This window comes from Cyclopterus lumpus, chromosome 15 (genome assembly GCF_009769545.1).
Source record: "Cyclopterus lumpus isolate fCycLum1 chromosome 15, fCycLum1.pri, whole genome shotgun sequence".
NCBI classification, from domain to species: domain Eukaryota; kingdom Metazoa; phylum Chordata; class Actinopteri; order Perciformes; family Cyclopteridae; genus Cyclopterus; species Cyclopterus lumpus.
The window spans coordinates 4,728,161-4,755,660 of record NC_046980.1 but is presented as its reverse complement, the minus strand read 5'-3'; the positions used below and the strand labels follow the sequence as shown (position 1 = coordinate 4,755,660).

General features: G+C 43.5%; 2 protein-coding genes across 2 annotated transcripts in view; both read right to left on the bottom strand.

Annotated features, from left to right (window-relative positions):
• epas1b (endothelial PAS domain protein 1b) overlaps window positions 1–6,036 on the bottom strand; it is a 32,134-nt gene extending 26,098 nt beyond the window's left edge. Inside the window, exon 1 of the mRNA XM_034551702.1 lies at window positions 5,548–6,036. Coding sequence (XP_034407593.1) covers window positions 5,548–5,573 — 26 coding nt within the window. The 5' untranslated portion in view covers window positions 5,574–6,036. The remainder of the gene's footprint in view (window positions 1–5,547) is intronic.
• A 2,053-nt stretch (window positions 6,037–8,089) lies between these two features.
• The window catches only part of LOC117743861 (protein kinase C epsilon type-like), a 46,902-nt gene continuing 27,491 nt past the window's right edge, over window positions 8,090–27,500 (bottom strand). The window contains exons 11-15 of the mRNA XM_034551763.1: window positions 19,464–19,618; window positions 12,993–13,131; window positions 12,444–12,632; window positions 10,731–10,877; window positions 8,090–10,488 (exon numbers count right to left, since the gene is read on the bottom strand). Of these exons, the coding sequence (XP_034407654.1) occupies window positions 10,342–10,488; window positions 10,731–10,877; window positions 12,444–12,632; window positions 12,993–13,131; window positions 19,464–19,618 (777 nt within the window). The 3' untranslated portion in view covers window positions 8,090–10,341. The remainder of the gene's footprint in view (window positions 10,489–10,730; window positions 10,878–12,443; window positions 12,633–12,992; window positions 13,132–19,463; window positions 19,619–27,500) is intronic.

Below are 27,500 nucleotides of genomic sequence, written 5' to 3'. Positions count from 1 at the left end.
ATATATATATATTATACATATATAATTTTTTTAATTATCCAACATTTATATAAAAATAGTTTTACATTCATGTTTATCCCATTTAGTCAAATAAAAAAAATTAAAGAAGTGTGAAGGATCTGAGCGGACTAAATAAATGATGCTGGTTCTTCAGGAAAAAAATACCAAGAAGTTTCAATGTGATGATCTGAGGCGAGTGAGAGCTGTATTTCATTAGTTTTTTATGTAATACAAACTGTAAATCTGTAGAAAAGGATTACAGAGGCTTAAAGAGAAAGGAATGCGAGTCTCATACTGTTTTCTTTCCCACTTTGTCTCCAAGCCGTCTAAAGTCTAAAGAAGGACGCTTGAGTTTGAGATGAAAAGGGAAGAAAAGATATACGTTACTTAATAAAAAATGAAAGGAAATATTTTTAAAGTGTTCATAACGTGTTTTTCAGGCCTCAAAACCAGCTCCGGTAGTGTTTCAGTGTTCTGTGGAGGGTTTCTGGCCTTCAGCCCCTTCAGTGTTTTCACTGCTCGGCAGAGTCAACAAAATAAACTCCTGACGGGGAGAGATCGTATAAAATGGTTGAAGATGATGAGGCCGAAGAAGAACGCTTTTAACACACCGGTCTCTCTTAAAACTTCCTTTACTTTTCATGAATAATTATAGTAATAAGTGAGATACTTAATGCATATTTAATAGGGAGCTACAGTTAAGGAGTTTTTCTTTTTTTTTACAATTAGTGCTATGGAGTGATATTTTTTTTACCAGTGGGCCCCCTGTTTTCATTATTTATTTATTTTATACCTTCCACGAGCAGGAAAACACAATCAAAAAGCGAGCTCAACTCCCGCTGCCAGCTTGTCCCTGAATGCCACAGAGCCAGAGAAGAAAACGGCCGCCAGCTAAGCGGTCAGGAAGCGGAGCAACTTAGAAGACTCGAGCTAGACTCTCATGGTCGAGGACCTGGAGCTCAGCCAGGTGACACGCGGCAGGTTCAAGGAGCCGCTTTGGTACGGCGGAGGAAGAGGAAGAGGAAGAAGGGGAGCTGCCGGACAGGAAATAGGAAATGGCAAGGAGACAGAGTTCTGAAGGAGGGGAACATATAGGCCCGGTCCAACATGGAGGCAAATAACATGCAGCGAGGTTTTCCCGGAGCACCTCGGCACCCCCTGCTGCCTCCCCTCAGTGTGCGGGGGCCAAAGAACACAGCTATTGCAGCCCTCTTGGGCTCACGGGGGCCTCAGGTTGACCACCGGGGGGTTTAATATCAGGACATATACAGTATACAGTTGCGTGTACAATAAGACCACTTCTCACTTTCTTTTAAACTGGCGTGTTTATTTACTTTTTTTTAAATTTCATTATCACCCAAGAGGATGGATGGGAGTTGGATGGGTAACAGTATAGGGACCCTTTTAACATGACACTCATCCATAAAGAACAGTTTGGTGCATAATGTATAGAATAATTATTAAACTTACATTTTTAATCCGTCATGCACTCATGGTTTTCTTACATTATGTGCTGATTATTACACTGAGCTTTTATTATGTGTGTACATTATGCAACGTAAGGCTACGGTGTGTTTGAATATTTATTTTATTGGACAATATATATTTTTTAAAGAATCCTAGTAAAAGAGATGTAAACAAAAACATTAAACTGTGTTTGGTATGTAATGAGCAGCATTTTTGCTTTAGTCGGATTTTTCTTCATTCTTAAAAAAAATAAACAGGCGATTAAATAAATGCGATAATCAGGCGTCTTCTCGTGGAAACTAAATATTATGGAAACAGGACGACATTAAAATCAGGGTCGATCGAGGTGAGTCTACAACCCTTTTAGAAAGAAAAAAAAATACCATGAATATGCAGTGAAAAAGTATCAAAAAGCTTCATTCAGAAAGCGTTCGTCTCTTACAAATAGAACGAAAAGAGTGTGTTCAAAAAGTGTTAAGTGTTAAACACTCAAAGCTGCTGCTCGCAAAAAAGAAAGAAAGAGGTAACACACTGTCAGTACTCGACATCTATTGATCCATCACAAAGTTCAGAGGGGTCCAGGGTTCAGGTTCCCGGCTCTGTCACACAGAAGGCCAACTGTTTCTGATATGTTATGATCGTATCTAAAAAGCTTTTATTTTGAAAATACAGAGGAAAACACGCAAACACCCGGGAACCACAAACCGCGGTGAAGCGCGACACTTCATTTGCTTCTTCGCGTCTCCCCTTTTTTTTTTTTTTTTTTTTACGAGCGCTCCGCCGCAGAACTACGGTGGCCTTCAGGGTCATGAAAATAAAACAAACGGCTCTAGAATCTGCGTTTTTTGGGTTTTTTTGTTGAAACATGGCAGCGTATATTCTATGATATGATATCAGCGGTTCATTGCGAGGTAACGAAAACCCACGAGCGTTTTCTGAGGTTCAGGTCACGAAAATTAGACACGAAAAAGAAAACATAGTTGTGAAGATGATATCCAATTTCCGCTAATAAATCCGCTAAATCCTACGCGCTGGCCCTTTAAGGACCCACATCTTTCCAATCATAACGCAGTCGTTACACTGAATGAGTTGTCGCTTTATGCTCGTTCACAATCAGCGATGACGCTGCACACTTTCTGCAACTTGCATAGTTGCATCCGTCGTGTGCTGACTCAGTATTTAGAGAGTAAGGTTCAGACTTTCATGAACCTGCAATGCTCTTAAGAAATCTTTTAATGAAACCAAAACGGGAAGATTCTTCACGTTCCAACCCATAACGTGCACACAACAACTTAGATTTGAGGTTTTTTCTTATAGATCTCGGTGCAAAATGCAAATAATATCCCTTTTTCGATTGGAAAATAAAAGCTAAAATATGAATAGTTATCGCCTTAATCACATACATACCCTAATTTACATAATAACTGGGTAATAAAGTCAGTGTAAAGGTAAAGGTGAGTTCAAGAGTGTAACTTCAGATATGATTAACTTCAGATATGATTAGCCTGCTTTGAAAATTCATACTGTGAGTCTTGAACTTTCTACTTTGGGTAATATGAAGCTTGCTTGTTCATTTCAGATATTTTATCAATTTTAACAGGTGTAATATTCTGTTTATTACCTGTCCTCATTCATTCGAGTGTCATTTTAAGTGTCACTTTATTCTTCGACTTCTTTTTACAATAATGCTAATAATCATATATAATGAGATTAAAAAAGATTTTTTTTTTTGCCGTGACAGGTGGAGACGGTGTGATTACGCAATCTGAGGTGGTCTTATACGTCTGTGTTATTCTTGTGTATCATTTTGTGTGCGTTTTGGCTCACATCACTTCTTACAAATCATATTCCTGTTGAGACAGATGTCGGTCGACGGGTACTACCAAACGCCGTTAAAAAAAAACACACACACACAATAACCAAAGTCGTCCCTTCAACAGCTCGACAGCTAATCGCATGAAGTTCGTCCTCCCTCCATCAACACGAGTTATATTAATAACAAATCTGAGACGCTGCCTCTCAGATAAACACACGGCGTTTGTTTGCAGCCGCTATGAATCACACAACTTCTCAGAGCAATTATGAGTGCCGGGACAGCAGCGGTGACAATGTGCCACTGTGTAATAAAAACACACACACACACACAGATCTCCTTCTCTAAAATGGCCGAAAGCTCGAGCCAGAAGAAAACGGTCGTGGTCTTTCTGTCTCCTGATGTGTTTTTTTTGGGGGCTTTTTCGCGGCCTCCAGGTGAACAAACAAGGTGGGGATGACTGACAGGTGCTCGTCAGCACCGCCGGAATCGGAGAGCAGCCACCGAAGACGACTTTTAACTGGGGGTTCGTCGTCACGGCCTCGGTTTTTGGTGAGAGGTCACACTTATGGCACGACGCCAACTGCCAGTTAGGATCCGTGCAAGCTTTTGATTCTCAAAGAGGCCGACATTACCAATATATATATATATATATATATATATATATATATATTCGTCCAATCTCCCGACCCCAATACCGGCTCTGGTCCCGTTTGGGCCTGATTGGATAGCGACCGTTAGGTGAGAGGGTGAACTGGACAGACGAGGAAGCAGAAGGCAAATCCAAACAGGTTTGGAGATTTGTGTTTTCGAATCATCCATTTGAATCTCTTGATATGTATTTATTTTTATGATCCGATTGGCTACACACACACACACACAGTCGTTTGATTTAAGTGTTTTTTTCCGCGCGTGAGATGACGACACTCTCCCCCCTTGGACAGGCGAGATTAAGCAAGCAGCTGTAAAAGGCGTCACAAACCGCGACGAGCTGGAACCGGCGCGGCCTTATTTCGCAAGACTATCGGCCCGTGACCTCATCGCTACTTGTGAACAATCTATAAAAACCACGAAGCAGGGCGGCACTTGCAGGAAGACACACTCATGAGACAATGAAGGAGTTGAATAAAGAAAATGTGTGTGTGTGTGTGTGTGTGTGTGTGTGTGGCGGGGGAGGGGGGGGGTGTAGAAATCACAATGTCACATATCCCAAAGTGTAGTTTGTAGTCAATGTGTGACAAGCTGGTTATCTGGTGCATCAGCTGACTAAGCATACAATAAAAAATAAATACAAATAGATAAATAAATAGATCTAGCAGGACTCCATTTGGTGATTACCCAGCTGTAATCTCCTTGACAGGAAAGCAGACATGTGGCTACCACAAGGTTCTTGGAAATGTCCTGAGCGGGCAGTCTGATATCTTCTGTAATGACTGATTGGTGATTGTTTCTAAAAGGAGGATTTTCTTCTTTTTTTTTAAATCAGTTACCTTAACATTCAAGGCCGTGTACGTATATTGTGGTATTTCAGCTGTCTGGTAAGCATCCTCTGTGCAGAGCGTAATATGTCCTGTTTGACTCTGCAGGAAACCGAAGCTTCACAGTGACAAACCGAAGCTTTTAGTGAAAATACAAAATAAAAAAGAGGAAAGAAAGTAACTATTCCCCCCCCCCCACCCCACCCCTCCTCCCCACACCACTCAGCTGCTTATTCACAAAACTGTACGCCGATAATCAGATAAAAGCTCATTTATTTACAAGGTGACTATACTATGAAAGGAGATACCAGAGGAAAGGCTTCATTTGCATGTAAAAAGCTTAAAGTATTCATTCCTTAGTTACATCAGATATGATAGAGGCATTATGAGTTACAAAATGTTGCATTTTTTTTTTTTTTGCTAAATGTTATATGCCTGTAAGACCGAGGACAAAAATGTCCCCAATTTAAATTTAAAATTAAATCTGGTTTACCCCACTGACGACCTGTAGCGAACTAACACACACACGCACACACACACACACAATTACTTTAAATAAGTCTAAACTAAACCAACCAACCATTAAATGCATTAAAACACACACACATTGTCGCAAAGTGTTGCACACACACATGAAGCCCCCCCTCCCCCCTATCAGAGCAGGGACGCCGGCCGATTCTCACGCAGGTCTCCGCCGGAGAGGCCGACTGTCACCGAACGCGCACCGGGGGGGGGGGGAAGCCTCGCGCGCGGCATGAGCGCGTGAACAAACAACATCAAACGTCTCACCTCTTTTTCTCCTTGTCGGCCGTCATGTTTTCTTGTTCCTCTCCGCTGTTGTACAGTCTCCGTTAAACTCCGACTTTAGAAAGTCAAAAGAAGAAACACGTGTGTGGTGGTGTTGTTTTTTTTTTTTATATCGACGTGAAACTCCTCTCGCGGACCATGTCATGAAAAACCTGTTGGGTAGTCCGTTAAAAACCAGGCTGTCAGTGAGCTTGACCGGGGGGGGGGGGGGGGGTGGGTTGAGGTGGTGGGGGTGGTGGTGGGGTTGGTGCGGGTGGGGTGGGGGGGTGGGGGGTCGTGGCCGTACAGTCTCAGAACACTGCCGAGGATTGCACAGCCTCTCGCCCGCAGAGAGAAGAAGCACCCTTTTTTTTTTTCAAGCTGCTGTGGCCGCACAGAAGCCGCGCGCGGGGGTTCGCTCGTGCGAACTTTTTTCTTGTCGGTTCCTCGCCGACCTGACAGACTACGCGTACGGTCTACCGCTCGGTCTCTGACCTGCAGCGCAGCCGGCACCGTGAGAAGCCGGGTCTGTCCAGGTCCGCGCGCGCTGATTGGCTGGAAACGCCCCCACCCTCCTCCTCCTCCTCCTCCTCCTCCCTCCCTCCTCTCCTTACCGGCCCCGCCCCTCCCCGTGTGAGGCATCGACTCTCCCACCTGACGACATCAGCGTGGAGGTCCGTTCCCTCCAGTGAAATGATACAAAGAGGCCTCGAGGCTACAATGTTTCCGGAACAGACATTATGAAGACATGTTCGTAATCTTCTTTATTGCAGCTTCAAAGGAAAAAAAAAAAAACCTCATTTGATTTTAAAGGGATATGCTCAGCATTTTTGGGAGACTTGTTATTACTAGTTATTACTGTGGAAAAGAACACACCGACATTTCCAAGATCAAAGTTTTTTATTTCTATTTTTTTAATGTTTCGACCTCGTTCGCCCGGCCAAGAGATGATCCATAATCCATACCTTATCAGCTGTCGATCAACAACAGGGAGACTGCACAGAAGTTGCATGTCATAGTAATTATGAGACAATGGGCCCCTATTATAGGCACAGACATGCAAAAGGCCCCTACATCTCCGACCAGCAACTCATTGTAGTTGTTGTGTGTCTCTTTGCAGATATGTTGTGTGTCTTTTTGGTCATTTTGTGTCTCTTTGTAATTGTTGTGTGTCTCTTTGTGCTCATTTGTGTCTCTTTGTAGTGTTTTTTTCCTCTTTTTATAGTTGTTGTTAGTCTCGTTATGTCTCTTCTTCGATTATGAATACGAGATATGATCAACACATACATTGTGATATTTTTTTAGAAAGAACTTCACAAGCTACCCAACAGTATATATATATATATATATATATATATATATATATATATATATATATATATATATATCAGAAATAAGTCCCACCTTGGAGCTGCAACATTCATGGACATAATAATGCATCCATTTATGATGAAATAATCCAATAATATTATGATGAATTTGGCTGTTCTGCATCATAAGCATTTATTTTTAAACTTTTATTTTGTTGTTATAAATCAGTGTCATCTAGCTGTGACGTTGATTGCAAGCAACTATAAATATACCTCTCCGCTCATTCCAATTACATAAACAAAAGAAAACGTATTTATGAATATTAAAGGAGCTGCATTAAAATATGTGGGCTCACCTGACTGATCTGGAATAGAAGACAAAGCTTTCTTGAATAACAGCTCGGCCTCAGACTGAGTGTTTAGTTTCCCACCAACATGGAGTTCAAAAGCAGGTCTCACCACATGTTTTGGCAGATAAGTTCTTCTGGTATTTAACGTTCCTCTGGCATCCTCTCACACATTTTAGATGGAGAAGATTACTGATGTGAATATACACATAACTGGGTGATTTTTATATTCTGTATGGTAAAATCAAATATATCTTCCTTATTTTTTTGTGCATTTCTGTGTACATTGTACATTTCTACATTAAAAGGTCAAACTGTAGTGTTCTAAAGACATTTTGGGAAGAGGTTTTAGTGACGCCTGCTTTAAACATTGTTTTATTTAATATATGCTATATATATATATATGTATAATGCTTTACAACAATAATCGTGCTATAAATCGCATATTTGTAATACATTCTAATATGTTGTAATGCAATATAAAAAGATGATTGTTATTATAATATCTATATGTTATTCTAAGTTGTCATTTGGTGCTTCGAGTAAAATGACAAAAAAGAATTCTCAAAATGTTTTTTATTTTATTTTGTAGTTTATGAGCACATTATAATGACAAATATATTATAATGTATTACAGCTATGAGAATTATAATACACTATTATCCTTGCAGGGAAATGACCAGCAATTATTAAGGATTTTGGAACTTGACCATAAAAGTCATCAGAAAATGCATATAATGATAATTATTATAGAGCATAATTTATATCCATGAGTGCTTATAACTATAATTATATAGTGCTATTAACAGACTATAAGTATTGTTATAATGCATTACAGCATTGCATGTAAAAGAAACACAAAACAAACAAAAACGTCTTTTCTGACATTGTGATATTTAATTTGTTTCAAAAATTAAAATACATCTTCACATCCTTTTTAAAATACAGTACATTTGGCACGCAGCGTGAAAAGAAAACAACAACTTTGACATAAACACAAAATGAAGCACATAATAAAAAATAAAAAAACACATCAGATGACAACGTTGTACAAACAAAGCTCCACAAAACACAGAAACATGTACATACAGCAACATTCTGCATATGAGCCCAGGAAGATGAATGTTTCATACTGTAAGTTAAATCATAATACTGTCTTTATTGTTTGAAATCAACCGTCAGGACACAATTTAACTTCTACCTGAAAACCAGAGAAAAGGGGAACTTCCTTCATGATTCTATTCTTCACCAAAGGGATTGTTGGGGTGGAACATTTCAAAAATTTAATTAGTCATTTTGCATTGGAGGACTTCTGGGAAAGAACATCATTTCTGGGCCGTAGTGGAAGAATTAAAAGACAAAAACAAAGATGCAACACGAGACACGTTAAGAAAAGAGAAGAAAAGAGAAGAGATGGACGGCAGACTCATCCATGTTTTAAGAGTTGGCCGGCAGTAAAACAATGTCAAGTCTGCAATGCTGTCCATGTGTGTGTGTGTGTGTGTGTGTGTGTGTGTGTGTGTGTGTGTGTCTTGAAATGTGTTGTAAATAACGATCACATTCATGTGCCCTTAAACCAACTGTGAAGTCGTCTCCTCTGTTGCTCCCTGAGGGGAAACAAGAGGAAGATGAGAAGAAAGAAAGAGAAGGAACAAATAGAAAAAACAACAACTCAACAAACAAATAAAAAAAAAAACTATTGCACATGGAGTCTTCTTGAAAGGTGTTTGGATTCTTTTTCCGTTTTCTATAAAGTCCTAAACCTGACCTGTGACATGGACCGACACCTCTGGAGCTCACTGGACCTCCAATATCCGGGCAGCACAAAGAGCAGGAGGAGGAGGAGGAAGAGGAAGAGGAAGAGGAGGAGGAGGAGGAGGAAGAGGAGGAGTGTGGTCACCAGGTGACTCTCGCCTAACCTACAGATTTCATTCATTAATGATCTAGTAAAAAAAGAAACAGCACAACAACATGGACAAAAATATGTTTTTAAATAATAAAAAAAAAAATACAACATGATGCACACACACACACACACACACACACACACAATCAAGTGGTCATGAAAGGGATTTAAGGAGTTGACCTGGAGGGATTTTGCTCCAGCAGGTGCAACGAGAGTTTCCGTAACAGTAAGGACATTTTTAGATTTCAGTTATTTGGCTTCACTGGACAACCGTCCCGATTATGTCACACACGAAGCCGTCTGTTACACTTGTTAACGCTGCAAAGCACGTCTCCCTCCAGCAGGGCGGACGCCCAGCGGGGAGCTACTGGAAGGTAGCGGACGGCTAACGGTACCGTTTGGGTTTTCGAATGAAGAGGTACTAACAAGCTGAAATGTGGAGCGAGCAGGGGGAACAGCAGCTTGTGTGGTAACCTCCTCCGTAACGACACAACTCATAGTACACGATGCCAGCGTTACGCTTTAGTCGGGCGCCTTCAGCTTGGCTGTCGGACGTCAAACTGACAGAAACCTCTAATTCCATCATGATTACATCAGAGAGGAGAGAAGAAAAAAAAGAAGCTTGTATAATGAAAGATTTTCTTTTTTCTTTTTTTTTAAAAATACAATCATTGGTTCAACATATATATGTATATATATATATATTTGTTTTCCATTCACATACAAGTTTAGTGAAGAAGAAAAACATTCTTTAAACACGGAGATAGACACAGGATACAGCACATCGTGTGCAGAAATGACAGTCGTGCTCTTTCTAGAGGTGCAGTATGCAACTATGCATGCATGCACACTTGCACTCACGTTACCTCGCGCGCACACACACACACACACACACACACACTTACAGGCCGTGACCTTGCTCATGTATTAGAAATACATCCGGACTAAAGATAAGAGGCATTTCTTTCAGTCTTGCATGCTGCTCGATCATATACTTTGATGGCATATGCAAATATGGACAAACAACAAAGAGCACAGAAACCATAAAGAGAGAGAGAGATACCGATGGTCTAGTATAATTCCCGGAGCGGTCCGAATCTGAAGAAGTTCAGAAGGGCTCGGTCCGTGCGTTTCTTCAAATATTACATCTTTGCTGTGGTGTGTGGTGGTGTATATTAATGTGTTACATTATCTGTGTCAGATTGTGTGTGTGTGTGTGTGTGTGTGTGTGTGTCTAGGCCACAGTCTCGTCTCCGCAGTAGGAGAATCCTTTAAACTCGTCCTGATTGATCTGCTTGATGACGTTGTCTTCCACCGGCGTCAGGTTGGGTTCCTCTCGTGTGAAGTCCTGGTCAAAGTTGTTCACGTCCCTTTTGGTTTTCTGCAAGGACACAAAGAACAAGAGAAGACGGGGCTTCAGCCTCTGCTGCCATGGCGACCGCTGGAACTAGCATGTGTAACGTTGTTCACGAGAACATTTGGTTAGCGGTTACCGGGCCAGAAGATTCACACGTGAACAGAAATAATGCTCATATGTTAGCACCTCCCCTTTCAAACAGTTGTGTGTGTGTGTGTGTGTGTGTGTGTGTGTGTGTGTGTGTTTATGTGTGTGTGTGAACCCACGATGCGAGGTTTGAATGGCGGTCGGATCTTCCTCTGCTCCAGCAGCGTCCAGTCGATCTCTCTGAAGAACACGTGGAGCTTAATGGCCTCCTCCAGACCCTGAGCCACCACACAGCCCAGACGCTTGTTGGGACTCTTGGTCATGAACTGGGAAGTGAGAGAGACAAAGAGATAGAGAGACAAATAAAAAGAAGATATTGGACCGGTGCATATTTTGTATCGGAAACAACTCTCGGTTTTGGTATTTTGTGCAAATCTTCTTCAATCCTGCAACAATTTGCTGAAAGTAGATCCACAATCCTAATGAGCTAACAGTCGTGAGTATTATAAGATGGCAGTGCTATTTTGACTGCATGAGCTTTTCCGCAGTTTAGTTTAATTTTGTGTGTATTAGTTAGCTACAGTATTTTTTTAATAACTCATATTAGTGAACCCAGTAGAAGAGTTGCCTGTTTCTTTGGAGCAGGTGGCTATGCATTACATGCTGCACCTTTTAAAAGGTGAAGGTATACCGGCCCAGTTTGGGTCTCAGTTTTAGGCCCATACAAAACTCAACGGACACCAGCTCACAGAGAGCAGTAACCAGGCAACAGGCAAAACCTACGTGTGAATGGATAACAGTTCTCATTTTATTCTTGTGAAAGATAAATAATAAAAAATTAAAAGCTTGCTTTTTTAATGTTTTTGTACATTATGCACGAGTAGAAACCGTGAACTCATTATCCCTTTTTTCCACTTGTTACAATGTTTAATTTATCACAAAGTCTTAAAAAAAAATTTTTTTTAAAAAGAGGTAATTCTGTGTCTTAAAAATTATACACTTGGTCTGACATTTTCTGCTGGATTGTTCTGCAAATACTTGAAAGCTGGATGAGCGGTGAACGAGCTGCTCAGCCATTAGACTTAGCCGAGAGAGTTTATCACGTGACCCGAAGTCCTTCAGTTGGAGGACATGTCCAATCAGAGGCTGGTGTGCTGGTCAAGTGACCGGTCAGAGTCCAATACATTGTCCAACATAAACACACGCACTTTCCCACAAGGCCTTGCAGTCGACAGCCAAGGTAAACGCGAGGCTTGTGATGGAAAAAAAACAGACAAACAAATAAAACCGACGGTCAAGTGGCATTACACACCCACACAACCGGAAACACAGAAAAAAGTGATGGATTAAAAAAAAAAAAAACGAGCGGAAATTGTCCAAACGTTTTTCCAGGGGAGGAAACATGGATCAAGATATGACACCAAGGAGAAAGAAAGCTGCATCCTCACTCACATGAGATTGAGACTAACACCAAATTAAGGATAAGACATAGCGTATTAAAAACAAAAAAAAACAAGTAAAGAAACACAAGAACAGATGCATAAATGGAAAAAACAACAAGTGGATTCTTATGTTGGATCCGTGACAGCCCATTAGTCCATTACAGCTGGATATCATTCAAAGTCTTATGATGTGCAGAGTTTCAAAGCGCAGAACAAAACTCATTACTTAAGAAAGCAAACGGTAAAAGCAAATTAATATGAAGGAAAAAAAATGAAACGACGAGGACATATGTCGGATTTTCTTTTGTTCTGAATGGACACAAACTGTAACACACTTAAACTGTAAACTATCTGAGACCAATTAATGTTCAGATGGACTCTTAGTTCACAGCTGAGTGGACTAGGAAGTGGACTAAAAATGCTATTTGTTTTAATGAGGAGCTGACTGACCGCTTTAAGAATGGACACGGCCTCCTTGCTGAGCCAGACGGGATAGAGGACGTCGTCGTGGAGGATGGACTCAAACAGGTCGTCTTCATTATCGGCTTCAAATGGCGGCTGACCTGCCATCATCTCATACATCAGCACCCCCAGAGCCCACCAGTCCACTGACGGGCCGTAATCCAGCTCTTGAAGGATCTAATCACATGTAAAAAAAATAAAATAATGGAGGTTTATAAACAGGTAGTCAGAGTAAAAAAAAGTGAAACTATGCAAGTGAAATTTTATCCCTGTACAAGTTCTGCGACGTAAGAAACTTCTCACCTAAATGGCTAAAATGTTCTTCTTTCACCTCCATTTTATCAATGAAGAATTGAGCATCATCAGCAAAGAATCGAACATGGACAAATAAATGTTGCGTTTCCAGTGCATGTTTGTGCACCTCCACGTTAGCAATGAAAAATTGAGCATCATCAGCAAAGAGTCGAACATGGACAAATAAATGTTGCGTTTCCAGTGCATGTGTGGGCGGGCCTGTGGGTTCGTGGGTGTGGTCACCTCGGGTGCGATGTAATCTGGCGTCCCACAGAAGGTGGTGGTGCTGACTCCATTGAGGATGCCCTCTTTGCACATCCCGAAGTCCGCCAGCTTGCAGTGACCCTCCGCATCCAGCAGGATGTTGTCCAGCTTCAAGTCTCTGCAGAGCCGGAGGGTTGCAAAGGGGAAAGGGAGGATTAGAAAGAGGGCTTTGGGGGAAATGCACTATAATGACAATCGATCAAGGAGTTTGTTAGACATTGTATTTTAAATCCATTTGGATAAAAAAAAAAGAATATGCCTTGTGAGAGAAAGTGGTGAAGGGGAGGGGAGGGGGGGGAGGGCAGTAGGAAAGATAAGAGAAGCAGTGTTGAGAGATGACAGGGGCGGTTATGAACGGTGCAGCTCTGCGCTTGATGGTTGATGGCCACAAAAATGTCAACATCTCCTCGATTGTAGCCAACGCAGCCATTCAGCCCGAGGTGTTTTCACAAGTGCAGCCGCCCTGACAAGCCGGGGAGGAGATAGAGTTCGTGCGTGTGCTTGTGTGTTTGTGCTTATAGGCAACAGTCCCGTTTTAGTGAGCTTGCAAAAATAATAATAAAGAGAAGAAAGAAAAAGAAAGCAGTTCAATCAGGGAGAGACCAGTTAGATAAAGAAAGGACGCATGTTTATTGTTAACAGATGATATGAAATGATGAAGTCTCAGAGTCTCAGGGAGATTTGCAATTGAGGGCCGACTGCCCCGATCAGCAACGAGATAGATCCCCCCCCCCCGTGGAGTCCGGACCTGGTGGTGGCTGATGAGCTGATGGAATGATGAGTTGATGAAGCTGATGGATCCGTGGAGACTGGGCAGAGATGGGGAGGTGGAGGGGTGCGTAACAGCACCATGAAAGAACTGAAGGTAGAGAGACAGTCACATTTAAACGAGACCGCACCAAGACGATTGACTAACCGTGTCCTGGTTTCCGTATTCTTATTGGATAGAGGGGATCAGCTGATCTGCGCAGCTGGTGTCGTGATTGACGGCGCAGAACGATGACGGCAAGTAAACAATGAGTGAGCATGCGTGAGGGATGATTGGCAGGAATGTGAGGAATAGATGGCGGGCTGAGGGGTCAGGTCTTCCTGTCTGAACTTGCGCTAGAGCTTCATTTCAACGCTCCTGTTTGCGAGCTGCTGTGATTTTCGGTTGAAGAGTTTCTCCTTTTCTGTCCCATCGTGCCTTGCTCTGACGGGGTATTTATTGCACGCACGTTGTAAGAGAAATGGGCAGTAAATTTGGAACAGCTGCCGATTATCAAAAAATCATTAATCTCATACGTTCAACGAATGCAGAAAATCCCTGATTCAAAATCCGATGCATATTCTCTGTCCAAAGGAATCCATTTCCACTCTTTAGAAGCCCGCTTGTGTTCGCCGAAGGTTTGATTGACGTGAACTTTGCATGAAATCCCAAACTTCCACAAACGACACAACCGGGGCGTTGTACTGCAGCCGGGCGCCATGCCTTGCTTAAAGGCACGTTGATGGCCTCGTGTCGAGGCAGGAAAGAGACGCACTTGTTCTGTATCCCCTCTCCCCCCCCCCCCCCCAAGATGAAAAATGGAACTGGCGACCGGCTGCCTGTGTACATATCTCACCTCCGGGCGACTCCCGGCACATTAAATCTGAATTGCCCGCCCGCCTGCAGCAAAAGAGGCAGAAAAAAATAGCACACGAATTTAATGCATTTGTGATTGAATTCAAACGACTGCTGACGCTAATCTTCGCATTGCACATCACCTCGCTGCGGGAAAATTCAATATTAAGTGGCTACAGGTGTTCAGCCGCATTAATGGAACGATATTCATTAATGTGAAGACGTCTCGTTGGAGTTTTGTAGGAGGAGAAGGAGCCGAATAATCTGTGTTGCGTAGAATGTCCGACATTTGAATTATCTTTCACTTTTCGTTGGTATATCCGTAATTTATTTATTGCAAAAATAATTGAATCGGTTTTCTTCGTGCTTTGCTTCTTTATTATCATTTGTATATATTTAGTCTTTTTGTTTAAATGAATACTTGTGGAAGAGTTATGAATATTAATGTATATTGAGAGATTTGGTTTGTCCGGTTTATGAAGACGAATGACCGGTTCGGCCTACAATTACACTGTTTTTTTCATTTCCAGGCACAGTTCTCTTTGTATATAAAAACAACACACATTTCAGATTAAAAAAAAATATATTCATATTATTTCTTGCTCATTTCTTTGTGGTGCAGTTTCGGTCATGCATATCCATTGAATCAAAAGATGAGATTTGTGAGTTATGAGTAAGTATAGAAGTAAAAAACACAGTATTTTAGTATATGGACAAAACACATCACAAACAGGCTTTAGTATTTCAGAGAGTACTAATAAAAGTACACATTTGGGCTTTATGGGGTAGCAAAGAGAGCGTTGATGCGAATACACACAAACCACCAGGACCAACGGGGATGTAGGATGAGAGCCCTGTGGTAAGAAAAGCAACTGGTCCAAGGGCTTCCCTTAAACCCTGAGTGGCTCAGCATGTTACAGTAAAAACTTTTTTTTTAAAAAAAGCCCCACTGACACTGGATCAGTGTCACATTGTGTTCCAGGGAAATAACCTCCAAGTTTTTTGGGGTTTTTTCTTGTGTTATAAAATCTTTAATATCGCTTAACAAATCCTGTCAATAACCTAGAGCTGCTGCAGAAGGAGTTCACACACACACACACACACACACACACACACACACACACACACAATCAGACTCAATTGAAAGCATTTCCTGTTAATCTTGAGTGATTTTTCCATTACGTCCTGAGAGACAACCACTGTGCACTGTGACAGCTACCCACCCCCCCCCCCCCCCTCTCTCTCTCTCAGCTTATATGGCCTTTTTTTTTTTATTGAGTGAGATCACAATGACCTTTCACCACCGCGATCGACTCCCAAACACCTCCCTGGCTTCTGTCTCATCGACCTCACCGAAGTGAAAAGTGCTACTAAAAACGTTGCCGTTGTCTGAAAAGAAAAGCTTGTTGAAAACGAGGTGGGTGACGGGAGAAAAAGATGAACATCGGAGGAGGGGTGAGGAGGGAGGGAGGGAGGGGGCGGGGAGGAAGGAGGGCGAGTCGGGACATAATGTTCCCAAAACACTTGTTGTTCCTCTTCCTCCGCTCAACAAAGTGGGTCAGGGCGAGAGAGCAAGAGAGAGAGAGAGAGAGAGAGAGATAAAAAAGGACATCAGGTAGCTCAGTTAAATCAGCTGTCATTTACACAGAGTGTGTGCGTGTGTGTGTGTGTGTGTGTGTGTGTGTGTGTGTGTCATCCCTGCCAACCTCTGACAGAGTCATATTCAAAACAGAACACAATGTTGGAAAAGACTGATCCATTGATCCTGACGTTTGAAAACGTCGAGTGGAGAATGTTCTTTAAAACCTCAGCGACTCAGAGCCAGACTTTTTTGGGTGGAGTGTCACTTTAAAACATGGCGATGTAGCCAAAGCCAATAAAAAAAAAACAACAATCACAAGACAGTGAAGCTGGCGGCTTTTGGGTCTGACCTCGATGACCGATTTTTGGGATTCAATTGTGCCGAAACCCCCCAAAGAAACACATGCGCACTATTACACCCTTTTCATAATGAACATCCTTGGAAACAGAAAACAATGAGTCCCGGTCCAGCCGGCACCAGAAGGGACCGGGACCGGGACTCTCTTGAGGATCACGGAGCCAAAAGAACTGGATGGAAGTGCGTTACGGAAGCATTTATGGATTTGAACTTTTTTAATGCAACATCTTCTTTGTGTTTTCCAAGCGTGACCATTTTTATTTCATTTTATTTCATTTTTAATACAACATTTAAATTATTACATAGAAAGTTTCTGGATTTGTGTTTTTCTCTGTACTCTGGTTTGAAGATTAAAAGAAAGGGACCTTGTTTTACTTAGTTTAAGTTAATCATTGCATGTTTAATAAAAGTTTACAAACGCTTGAGGTTCATTAATCTGTCCTATTTGGTTTCTTTCCACCAGCTGGATCGAAAGTCCTCCGTTTGACAGTCTTTGACTGCCGTTGATTTACTGTTTGTTTTGAGTCACCAGGCACCAACAAAATAAATAAATAAGGCTTCATTAAAACCCTCCGGTAGGGAAAAAGTTGTTGTTGAAACAAGTCAAATAGATTCAAATTAAGATAACAGCCGGTTTCTGCTGTTGCGTAACAATACAGAACCAGTTCTCTTGATGATGCACTTCCATCACTGCCTCTGGACTTCAGTTCACGTGTTCTCCTCGTGTTCTTGGGACGAAATATGCAAACGTGGAAGCAGAATATGCCATCTTTCTGTCACGTTTAACAAAACCTTCCACATCTGCACACACACACACACGCACACGCACACACACACCGAGGACGCCTCCCATCACATTGTCTGTGTTTGTGCCCGACTTTTGAGTATTCATGACGATTTAAATGCACATCCACGCACACACACACACACACACACACACACACACACACACACACACACACACACACACAGAGCGACCGCTGGGCTTAGTTGGTGTCATGTCAAAACAGAATTTGTAATATTTAATATCCATCCATCCATCCATCCATTTTCAATACCGCTTATCCTCATTAGGGTCGCGGGGGCGCTGGAGCCTATCCCAGCTGACATAGGGCGAAGGCAGGGGACACCCTGGACAGGCCGCCAGTCCATCGAGGGCACATGTAGGGACATACAACCATTCACTCTCACATTCACACCTATGGGACATTTAGAGATCAATTAACCTGCAGCATGTCTTTGGACTGTGGGAGGAAGCCGGAGAGCCCGGAGAGAACCCACGCTGCCACGGGGAGAACATGCAAACTCCACACAGAAGGACCGCTCCGACCGGGAATTGAACCCGCGGCCCTCTTGCTGTGAGGCGACAGTGCTAGCCACTACACCACCGTGCAATATATCATTTAAAAAAAAATAATTAAAAAAAAGGTGAAAAAAGGGCAAAAAGGGCAAGAGTTCATTCAACTGTCACAGACTTGTGCTTCTATATCGAACACCTGTGTCACTTTCTAATGTGTTTCATATTTATCGGGCTCTACGAGGTCAAAGGTCAATATATTTCAGGCCAGGCCAGTGATAATAATGTTCGTCTTGCGTCTCCATCTCTGCTGCTGATTCTTCAGCAAGGCTCACAAAAGGTTATCACTTTAATGGAGACACCATTTTCCACGAGAAAATAGTGACATGCTCTAATTAAAGTTAATAACGTTCTTTATTTTTCTCCTACTGTGTGACCGTACCTGTATTCACCTCTCGGGTTGTCCCGCTTTTAATGTCTAAGACTGGATTTAAGGGTGCAAGTGTTAGAATTGGGGCTAAGGGAATGCGATACGTCGACGAGGGTCCGAACGTATTGAAATGCGCGCGCGTCGATACCTTGATGGCGCGTCGATACCTTGATGGCGCGTCGATACCTTGATGGCGACAGTATGAACAGGTGAACGGGAAACGTGACGACATAAACGGAGCCGGGAGGACGCGCACGCACACGCACACACACACACACACACACACACACGCAGGCCTCAACAGTCCTCGGGCGTAATTGCATGACGAGAGGAATCCAAACACCCCCCCCCAAAAAAAAATCCAGCCTTTCAGATTCGTGAGGAGAAAACACCGGAAAGAAGATCCTCGCGTTTAGATCCCCCCGAGCCTCCGTCCATCACAATGGTGTTATGGTTCCAGCTGAGTGTTTGCTGTCGGCCCGACAATGATATTGTGACCGAGGAGCCCCGGAGAACAGGTACCAGGAGCAGAAGGGCGCGGAGGCGATCTGCAGACCCGACTCGTGGCACTTCGGGGTCACCGGGGTTTTTTTTTTTTTGCCGACATGGAGAAGGATAAGTTCAAGGTCACGAGAGCGAGAGCGAAAATAGCCCCAGATAGCTACATAACTATTCTCATCATCGTTTTTTGGGTACCTAGTACCTTTCCAAAGCCCCTCCCCCCTCCCCCCCTACTATATCAAAAACATATTTATGAGAACCGCTGCAGAGTAATCCACGTCTCATGTATCCAGTCATGTGTTCACTACTTCCCAAACGCATGCATCTTTTGGTACAACCAGACTTCGGCCCCATGCAGGCACGCGAGAAAAAAACCCACTTTTAAAAAGGTAACAGGGTGAGTAATTGATACACAGCTGGTCGGTTTGTGGGCGAAGTAGCTCCTTTTTGTGTTTATTTTCTTTTTCGCTCTGGGAATTCTCTTATATGCCTCGTAAACGGAGACGCACATCCCAGTTGGAAGCTCCAAATCAAATAAGCAGGATGTTTCACGCTCGGCAGCGTCCGAAAAGCGATTTAAAGGGACAGGGAGTCCGAGTCAAGACGTCCAGTCGGTTGTGCACTGTGATGGCGATCGGGGTTAAAATGTTTGTGACGCTCGCACCCGTTGTCACGGTTACCTGTAGATGACTCCGTGCCGGTGCAGGAACATCAGAGCGGACGTGACCTCGGCGGCGTAAAAACGAGACCTCGCCTCGTCGAACTTCCTCGAGCGCTGGATCTGAAACATGAGGTCGCCTCCGTTGACGTACTCCATCACGAAGAACAAGCGGTCCTGGAGAGAGAGAGAGAGAGAGAGAGAGGGAGGGAGAGAGGGAGGGAGAGAGGGAGGGGGGGGGGGGGCACTTGATCAGCACAGGTGTATCAACATGGAACATGGCGATTAGTTACGAGCGCATTGTTTACTTCTTCTCATCATAGCGAGTCTCCAATAGTTGTCATTTCTAAAACTTAAACTTAAATCTTAAACATTGGTGAATGCGTCTTGAAAAGTGTAGAATTATGTAAAAAGTCGAATACTTGAGTAACTAGTGTAGTATACTGTCATCAATAAAGTGTTGTACAGTATTCTTTCCATATCACTTCCTCTATTTGAGACGTGTGAAGTAAAAAAATGTGTTTGAAAGTGTTCATGACGCCGGTGGAAATTCAATAAGTTCAAGTTTGAATTTAAGCAATATTTAACGACCTAAAAAAAAGATATACTTTTATGTCTCACAGAATACCTCTCGATGTGAAAAAACACAAAACACATGACTGTGTGGCCAACACAGATTGTCTCTACTTCCTGTGACACACACACACACACACACACACACACACCGCCCCGAGTTCTATTCTCTTGGTACTGAAAATGGGCTCCGGGGGAAAAATGGTCCCCTTCCTGAATTCCAGCTTTCTTTTTTTTCATATAGGAAATTAAAGAGAGAGAGAGAGAGTATGTGTGTGTGTGTGTGTGTGTGTGTCTGTGAGTGTGTGTGTGTGTGTGTGTGGGGGGGGGGGGGGGGGGGGGGGGGGGGGGGGGGGGGGGCTGATATAAACAGCTTCGTATATAAGAAACCCGGAGCAGTTCCCTTCCAGCCATTGTGTGTCCGTCCTCTTTCTCACATGTATTCATTCTCAACATTAAACATCTGTCGTGGTGCTCATCATTATTACCATTATTAGAGACATTGCTTGTAGAGTTTATCAAATACATTTTTTTTTACTTATTTCGTTGCCTGCTTTGAGCACCACGAGCCCCGCTTGCCCTACAGCCCCGTTCTATTGGAGGCAGAGATCTCTCCAGCAGATATCCTCAAAAATATGAGAAATATGAACTTCTGCCGCGGGGCAGGAGGTGGTTTCCCCCAACTGAAGGTCCAGCCATGAAGCACTAAGCGGCCATCTTGATGATTAAGGTTCTGTTTCCTCAGAATGTCATTAAGGGGAAACTATTCCTGTAATCCTGCAGCTCTTCCTCTGATGAAACAGAGCTGGCTTATGGGAAGCAGAAACACGGGGGAGGCGACGCTCCTCTCGTCCGTTTGCTGAAGGTTGAACTGAGATCTTTGTTAAAAACAAAGTTGAATTGAATTTCACAGACATTTAAAAACAAGGAAAAGCAGACAACAACAGCATCTACGACGAATGGATCAGTTTGACCTGATCTGAACTGAGTTGATTGTGCTGCAGCTTGAGGCCGACTTCACGTGTTTATAAAGCCGACTTTGGGCTCCTTGTTTCTTCTTCAGTGTCAGTTTAAAAGGGGCCTCAGGATCGAGTCTTACATAAGTGGCCGCCGATCCACCTCTCTCTCTCTCTCTCTCTCTCTCTCTCTCTCTCTCTCCCTCTAAAGCGACTTTAAACAGGATGTCGAAATAGTTTGTTTAAATGTACCCAGAGTCCCGGCTGGTCCCACCCAATCAAACATGAATAAACATTTCCTGAGTGTAATTACAAATGTACAGATACTGGCTCCCCACTGCTAACACACACACACACACACACACACACACACACACACATACACACACAATTGTATGCGTGTATCATCAAACATGTGCTCTGTCCGTGCCACCATGACGTCATGTATGTAGAACAAGTCTTAACTTGAGTCTAATGTAACCTCAAAACTGTGTAACACACACACACACACACACACACACACACACACACACACACACACAGAATAAGACACTAGAAACAACACAGATGAGGGAAGAAAAGGACAAAAGAAAGAGATAATGAATAAAAAAGAAGGACATAAGGAAATGAAGATAAAGAAATAAAGAAGGAAAAAAGGGGAGGAAAGACAAACAATCAGACTGGACGGAGTAATAAGGAAATAATGTAAGAAAGAAAGACAGAAGGAAATAAGGACCAACGGAAAACTTAAAAGTAAGAGAGCAAGAAGGGAGGAAAATGTATGAAAACGTAAAAATACATAGCATCTACAGCTGTCTGGTAAATGCGGTTGAGAAAGTACAATATCAGCGTAAATGGATATACAAAGCACCAAAACTCTGATTTGTTTTATACCGTGTTGTTGTATCATATTATCTACACTCATGTCTCTCTCAAAAGGAGATCTCAGTTAAAGCTACTAGAGGGAACCTTCACTGTGTTGATTTTGGCGGCTCTTGGTGGACAAAGGTGGGAGTGTCTTGCAGCGGTCCGTCTGCAGCGGTCTGTCTGCAGCAGTCTGTCTGCAGCAGTCTGTCTGCAGCAGTCTGTCTGCAGCAGTCTGTCTGCAGCAGGCTGTCTGCAGCAGTCTGTCTGCAGCTGGCTGTCTGCAGTGGTCCGTCTGCAGCGGTCTGTCTGCAGCGGTCCGTCTGCAGCGGTCTGTCTGCAGCAGTCTGTCTGCAGCAGTCTGTCTGCAGCAGTCTGTCTGCAGCTGGCTGTCTGCAGCAGTCTGTCTGCAGAAGTCTGTCTGCAGCTGGCTGTCTGCAGCAGTCTGTCTGCAGCAGGCTGTCTGCAGCTGGCTGTCTGCAGTGATCTGTCTGCAGCAGTCTGTCTGCAGCGGTCCGTCTGCAGCGGGCTGTCTGCAGCTGTCCGTCTGCAGCAGGCTGTCTGCAGCAGTCTGTCTGCAGCTGTCCGTCTGCAGCAGGCTGTCTGCAGCAGTCTGTCTGCAGCGGTCTGTCTGCAGCAGTCTGTCTGCAGCGATCTGTCTGCAGCGGTCTGTCTGCAGCAGTCTGTCTGCAGCGGTCCGTCTGCAGCGGTCTGTCTGCAGCAGTCTGTCTGCAGCGGTCCGTCTGCAGCGGTCTGTCTGCAGCAGTCTGTCTGCAGCGATCTGTCTGCAGCGGTCTGTCTGCAGCAGTCTGTCTGCAGCAGTCTGTCTGCAGCGGTCTGTCTGCAGCAGTCTGTCTGCAGCAGTCTGTCTGCAGCGATCTGTCTGCAGCGGTCTGTCTGCAGCGGTCCGTCTGCAGCGGTCTGTCTGCAGCGGTCTGTCTGCAGCAGTCTGTCTGCAGCGGTCCGTCTGCAGCGGTCTGTCTGCAGCAGTCTGTCTGCAGCGCTCAGTCTGCAGCGGTCTGTTTAGCTCATGTGGGTCCTATATACTTATAAGACCCACATAGGCATCAGTAGTACATTGAGACTGCTTGATAACCATTCAATAGTTTATTGTGGTGACTTTAAATAATGCGACACAAAACACAACAGACTACATCTCCTCTCCCAACAATATTAAAGTCCGTTGATGAAGCCAAACTCATCAAAATCAGTCCGAACTGGAAAAACAAACAGCAAACGGGATTTGAACTTTTTTTTAACTCGCTGCCCTACTTTTCACGGAACATTACGAGCCATTACCGTTTGGCTGCTAGTCATTACCACACAGAGCCGTCCCAGTAAAGAAGGACTCTGCAACCCGGAGCCTGAGTTTGATTCAGCTCTTCACACCGTCTAATCCCTTAGCATGAACCAGACGGCTCTCCTTATGAAATGCTTTTCATAACTGTCCAGATAGAGTCAAACATGCATTTATTGGACTTTGCCTTTAAGAGGATGGCAGGCTTTTTCTTCTCTTTTTCTCTCCCCCCACTGATGATTGCAGCAGGAAATGATTGTAATTGGGGGACAGAGTGTATTGTGTGTGTGGCCCTGGAACCAGATCAAGAATGCAGTCAAATCAAGCTCACGTCCTGGTGCTGAGCAGCGGCTCCGTCGGCTGTGAATCTCGGGGGAAGTGTGTCAACGAAGTGTTCGGAACGAGAAAACGCTCCCAAATTAAACCGACGGGGACTCGATGACAACAAAGTTGTTGTTTTTTTTTTTTTCTGGATTCTGCTTATTAGAGAAGTGTTGATGTATGTGAACACGTGTATAGTGTTCACATATCTCAGTGACTGCTCGGAGACCTACTTTACAATAGCCAGCAGTGATAACGGGATATATATAGTCATGAATAAACATAATTATGTGTGTGTGTGTGTGTGTGTGTGTGTGTGTGTATTTGCCTGAACTGCATCCCAAGAACAGCAAACATAAAGTATGTCCACTAATAACTGTAGTCTTGGAAAGTGAAACCCTCCACTGCTCATGCATATTTGGCGGGGGCGGCCTGCATGTGCCTACATTGTGTGCATGCCTACTGTGTGTGTGTGTGTGTGTGTGTGTTCATGGTTCTCGCCTGCTAAATTTGCCCTCACTGCGGTTCTTCGGGTTGGCTGACGGGAGTTAAATGAGTGCTGTGGGCGGGTGAATATCCTCTTTTTTACCATAAAAAAAAAAAAAAACAACACTTGCCAAAGAAAATTAATGAAAGAAAGTAGTTTGTCTTGATTAGTTTCACGAGAAACAGACTTCAGGCCCTTATAAAGGACTGCAGTGTGGGTTTTTAAGTAGCAGAAGGGAGGTATTTTTGTGTTTCTTAACACTTATAAGACACTGTTTGAGTGTATACAGGTATTTATACATACAGTTTATGTATGTATGTGTGTATGTGTGTGTGTGTGTGTGTACGGTCGGCAGTCTGTGTTGGTTGTAGGGAGCCTTTCATAAGCTTTTGTTTATGAAATTACAGTTTTTAGAAAGTTTATATGACAAAAGTCTTATTGTTCCCCATTGAATATCTTTACAAAGATATTGCACTTCCAGATGCTTTAGGAATGTATTTGTTACTTGCGGTCGCGTCAATGAGGGACTGCAATCGCAAAAAGTCAACGTCGAGGTTAAAAGGTGCAACGTGAAACACCTGCACACATGCGCCAAATCACTAGGGGGCGGTATTTCACCTCTTCTTCGTACTGCAAGCCCCTCCCCCGGAGCGGCCGAACGTTCTCCTGCCGGCGAAGAAGCGTCCTGACGACGAGGAGGACGAAGCGAAATAAATAAAGAGTTTCTTTCTGGATTTAATCCAATAAACAAACCGTGAAACCGTACACAGGCTTTGTACTGTACGTTATTGATCAAGCCCCTCAGGGCAGCCCTACTTCTTCATCCTCTCATGAGGGCAAACTATCGCCTCTCGAGGTGCAAAAACTAGTTAAATTACATAATGTTAGATCTTTTTCCGAGTGTCTTAAACAAAACTTCTGGCCGGTATTTACACTTCTCATAGTTGGCTGTACAATAACTCTTTCTGACCTCGATTCCCATTCTGACTGAACCCTAAAACCCTGAAACAGCCCTTTGAAGAAGTTCGGACCCGGCGAAATGTCCTCACTTAAAAAAATTAAAAAGAAAAGCTCTCAATTTGAAAGTGGTACAAGAAGTACAAGAACACTAATAATAGTGCTGCAACATGTGCTCGCCATTACTGCTGCAGTTAAGACCAAAAGGACCAAACACTGAACGCATAAGAGTTTCGGGATCTCTCCAGCTTTGTCTCAACAAGAACAAAGTCTGGTTTTAATATCATAAATATTAAAACCCGAGACAACTGACAATAAGACCGTCCACCCTGTCGCGATGGCTTCCGAGATCCCGCCCACAGACGAAGACGCGCTATCGCAAGAGAAAGGAAGTAGAAGGTGCAGTGGCCTGGATGTAACAGGGTGAGAAACGACCCACTTTCATCACACGCTGGTTCTGATGCACGTCGAAAACCCTTCAGTTGTACTTTGAACTTCTAATACACCTCATGCGATCCGGTGTCTTTAATTACTGCCGCCTGGTAATCCGTCAGCGTAGCCGTCTGAACACCCTGAAGTAAGACTCTCAGCCGGGCTGAAAAGGTTTCGGTTACCTCGGCATTAGAACCAGGAGAACCCTGAGCACCCCGAATTCAGGTCACATTGTTCGTTAGCTCCGGTAAACTCGAGGTAAACTTGTGTTTTTGGTTTCTAGTGGAACATTTGTACATGTTGTAAATGTTCTCTTCAAGCCGTCGCCCCGAAAGAGACAAGTTTGCTTTTGATTGGCTTGTGACGTAAAAAAAGACATATGGCGCACCTTTTTGCAAAAGGTAGTTCTCAAGCTGTGGGTAGAGACGCTCTGATGGGGGACGGTATATATATTCGGAGGAGCCTGCATGTGATAAGGGATTGTTGAATCACCTGTCGAGCGTCGGAAAAAAAAAAGAAAGGGACCGGGTCTTATTTCACGGTGGTTCGGTACGCACTGCAAATACCCAAATGTCTCTTCGGGAGCACTGAAAACCTAGTTTTCATGATACGTGCCTCATTAAAAAGCCTTTTAAGAAAAGGTCCCTCCACCTCGTCTGCCTCTGAGCACCACTGTCCACGCCTGCCTCTCTCTCTCTCTCTCTATCTGTCCTTCTATCTTCCGGTGTCGGCCCATCAGTCTCTCTCTCTCTCTGGCCTGAGCGCAGCATAACAAAAGGTTCATTAGTGTACCTGGCTCGTCTCTGGCTCGTCTCTGCTGCCTCTGATGTTCACCAATTACAGCTCGTAAAAAACCACTCTCTCTTCCTGTGTAATCTGTCATGTTCCTTACTTCACTCTTTTCTTACCAACCCCCCCCCCCCCCCCCCCCTCCTTCTGCACGTCTTCCCCCACCATCGCTCGGTTCCAGAAGACAATTTAAACAACATAAATAATAAACAACCCGCATCCTCACACTGCGTCTGTGTGCAGCAGAATGAGGAATGAGGCGGTAATTAGGCCGATTAGGGAGGGTTACGGGAGGACACAGGTCAAAGTTCAGGGACTTTTTTTATTTTAGTAAAACATTGTGTACTTTTTACTTTCTTTGAACATCTCGTTTCAAAGAAAGTACCAAAAAAAAAAAAAAAAGTACACAATGTTGTCTGAATGTTTTATAAAACGATTAATTGAACAAATCTTTAGAGTTTGGATCCGACGGCGTCCGTTCTGCGGTGCATCGTCGAGCGCTTCTTGAAGAGTGCCCTGTAAACGTGCATTCTTCCTAATGGCCAGCAGGGGGGGGGGGGGGGGCGACTCCTCCGGTTGCAAAAAAAGAAGAATGGTTGTATGTGAGAAAACTACTCTACTTCTCACTTGATTTATTGCTTCAGTAAACATTGTAAACATCAGTTTTGGGTCTTACTCAGCGTTCCTGGGTACTTAGCTCCGCCCTTTATTGTCCCTTCTGGTTGCAAAAGAAACCAAAACAAGATGGCAACGACCAAAATGCTGAAGTCTATGCTTCCAAACCCACTGGGTGGCGTCTCGGTGACTATGTCCACTTCTTATACCGAGTCCATGGCATGGATGGAAGGTTGATAGTGTGTTCATTACCCCCGGTTAATATAATGTAAAAAATACATAACTACTATATTATATTATATAACTATTATGAAAACATAACAGAAAACTAGAGATGTTCCAATACCATTTTTTTTCTTTTGCGAAATTGCGTATCGGACGATAGCGAGTGCGTTAAAATCAAACATGTATCTATATTATTGTCATAATTATAATCAGCTGTTACTAAAATGGATGCGATACTATTGCTATCATTGTTGTGTGGCTCAGGTTGGACCTTTTGTAAAGATCAGGCAGGATGTGCGGATCGGGTAGCGAGTGACGTGTGTGTCGTAGTCGTGGGTGGATCGCCGTGGCGACAGGCCGATGGGGGAACCGGCGTTATGTAAAAGGAGAGCGTGTGAGGCCGTGTGTGTGTGTGTGTGTGTGTGTGTGTGTGTGTGTGTGTGTGTGTGTGTGTGTGTGTGTGTGTGTGAGAGCTTATATTCCGTACACAGAGCCGATATGAGGGTTTGTTTACAGTAATCACGCCGACTCCAGAGCATCGAG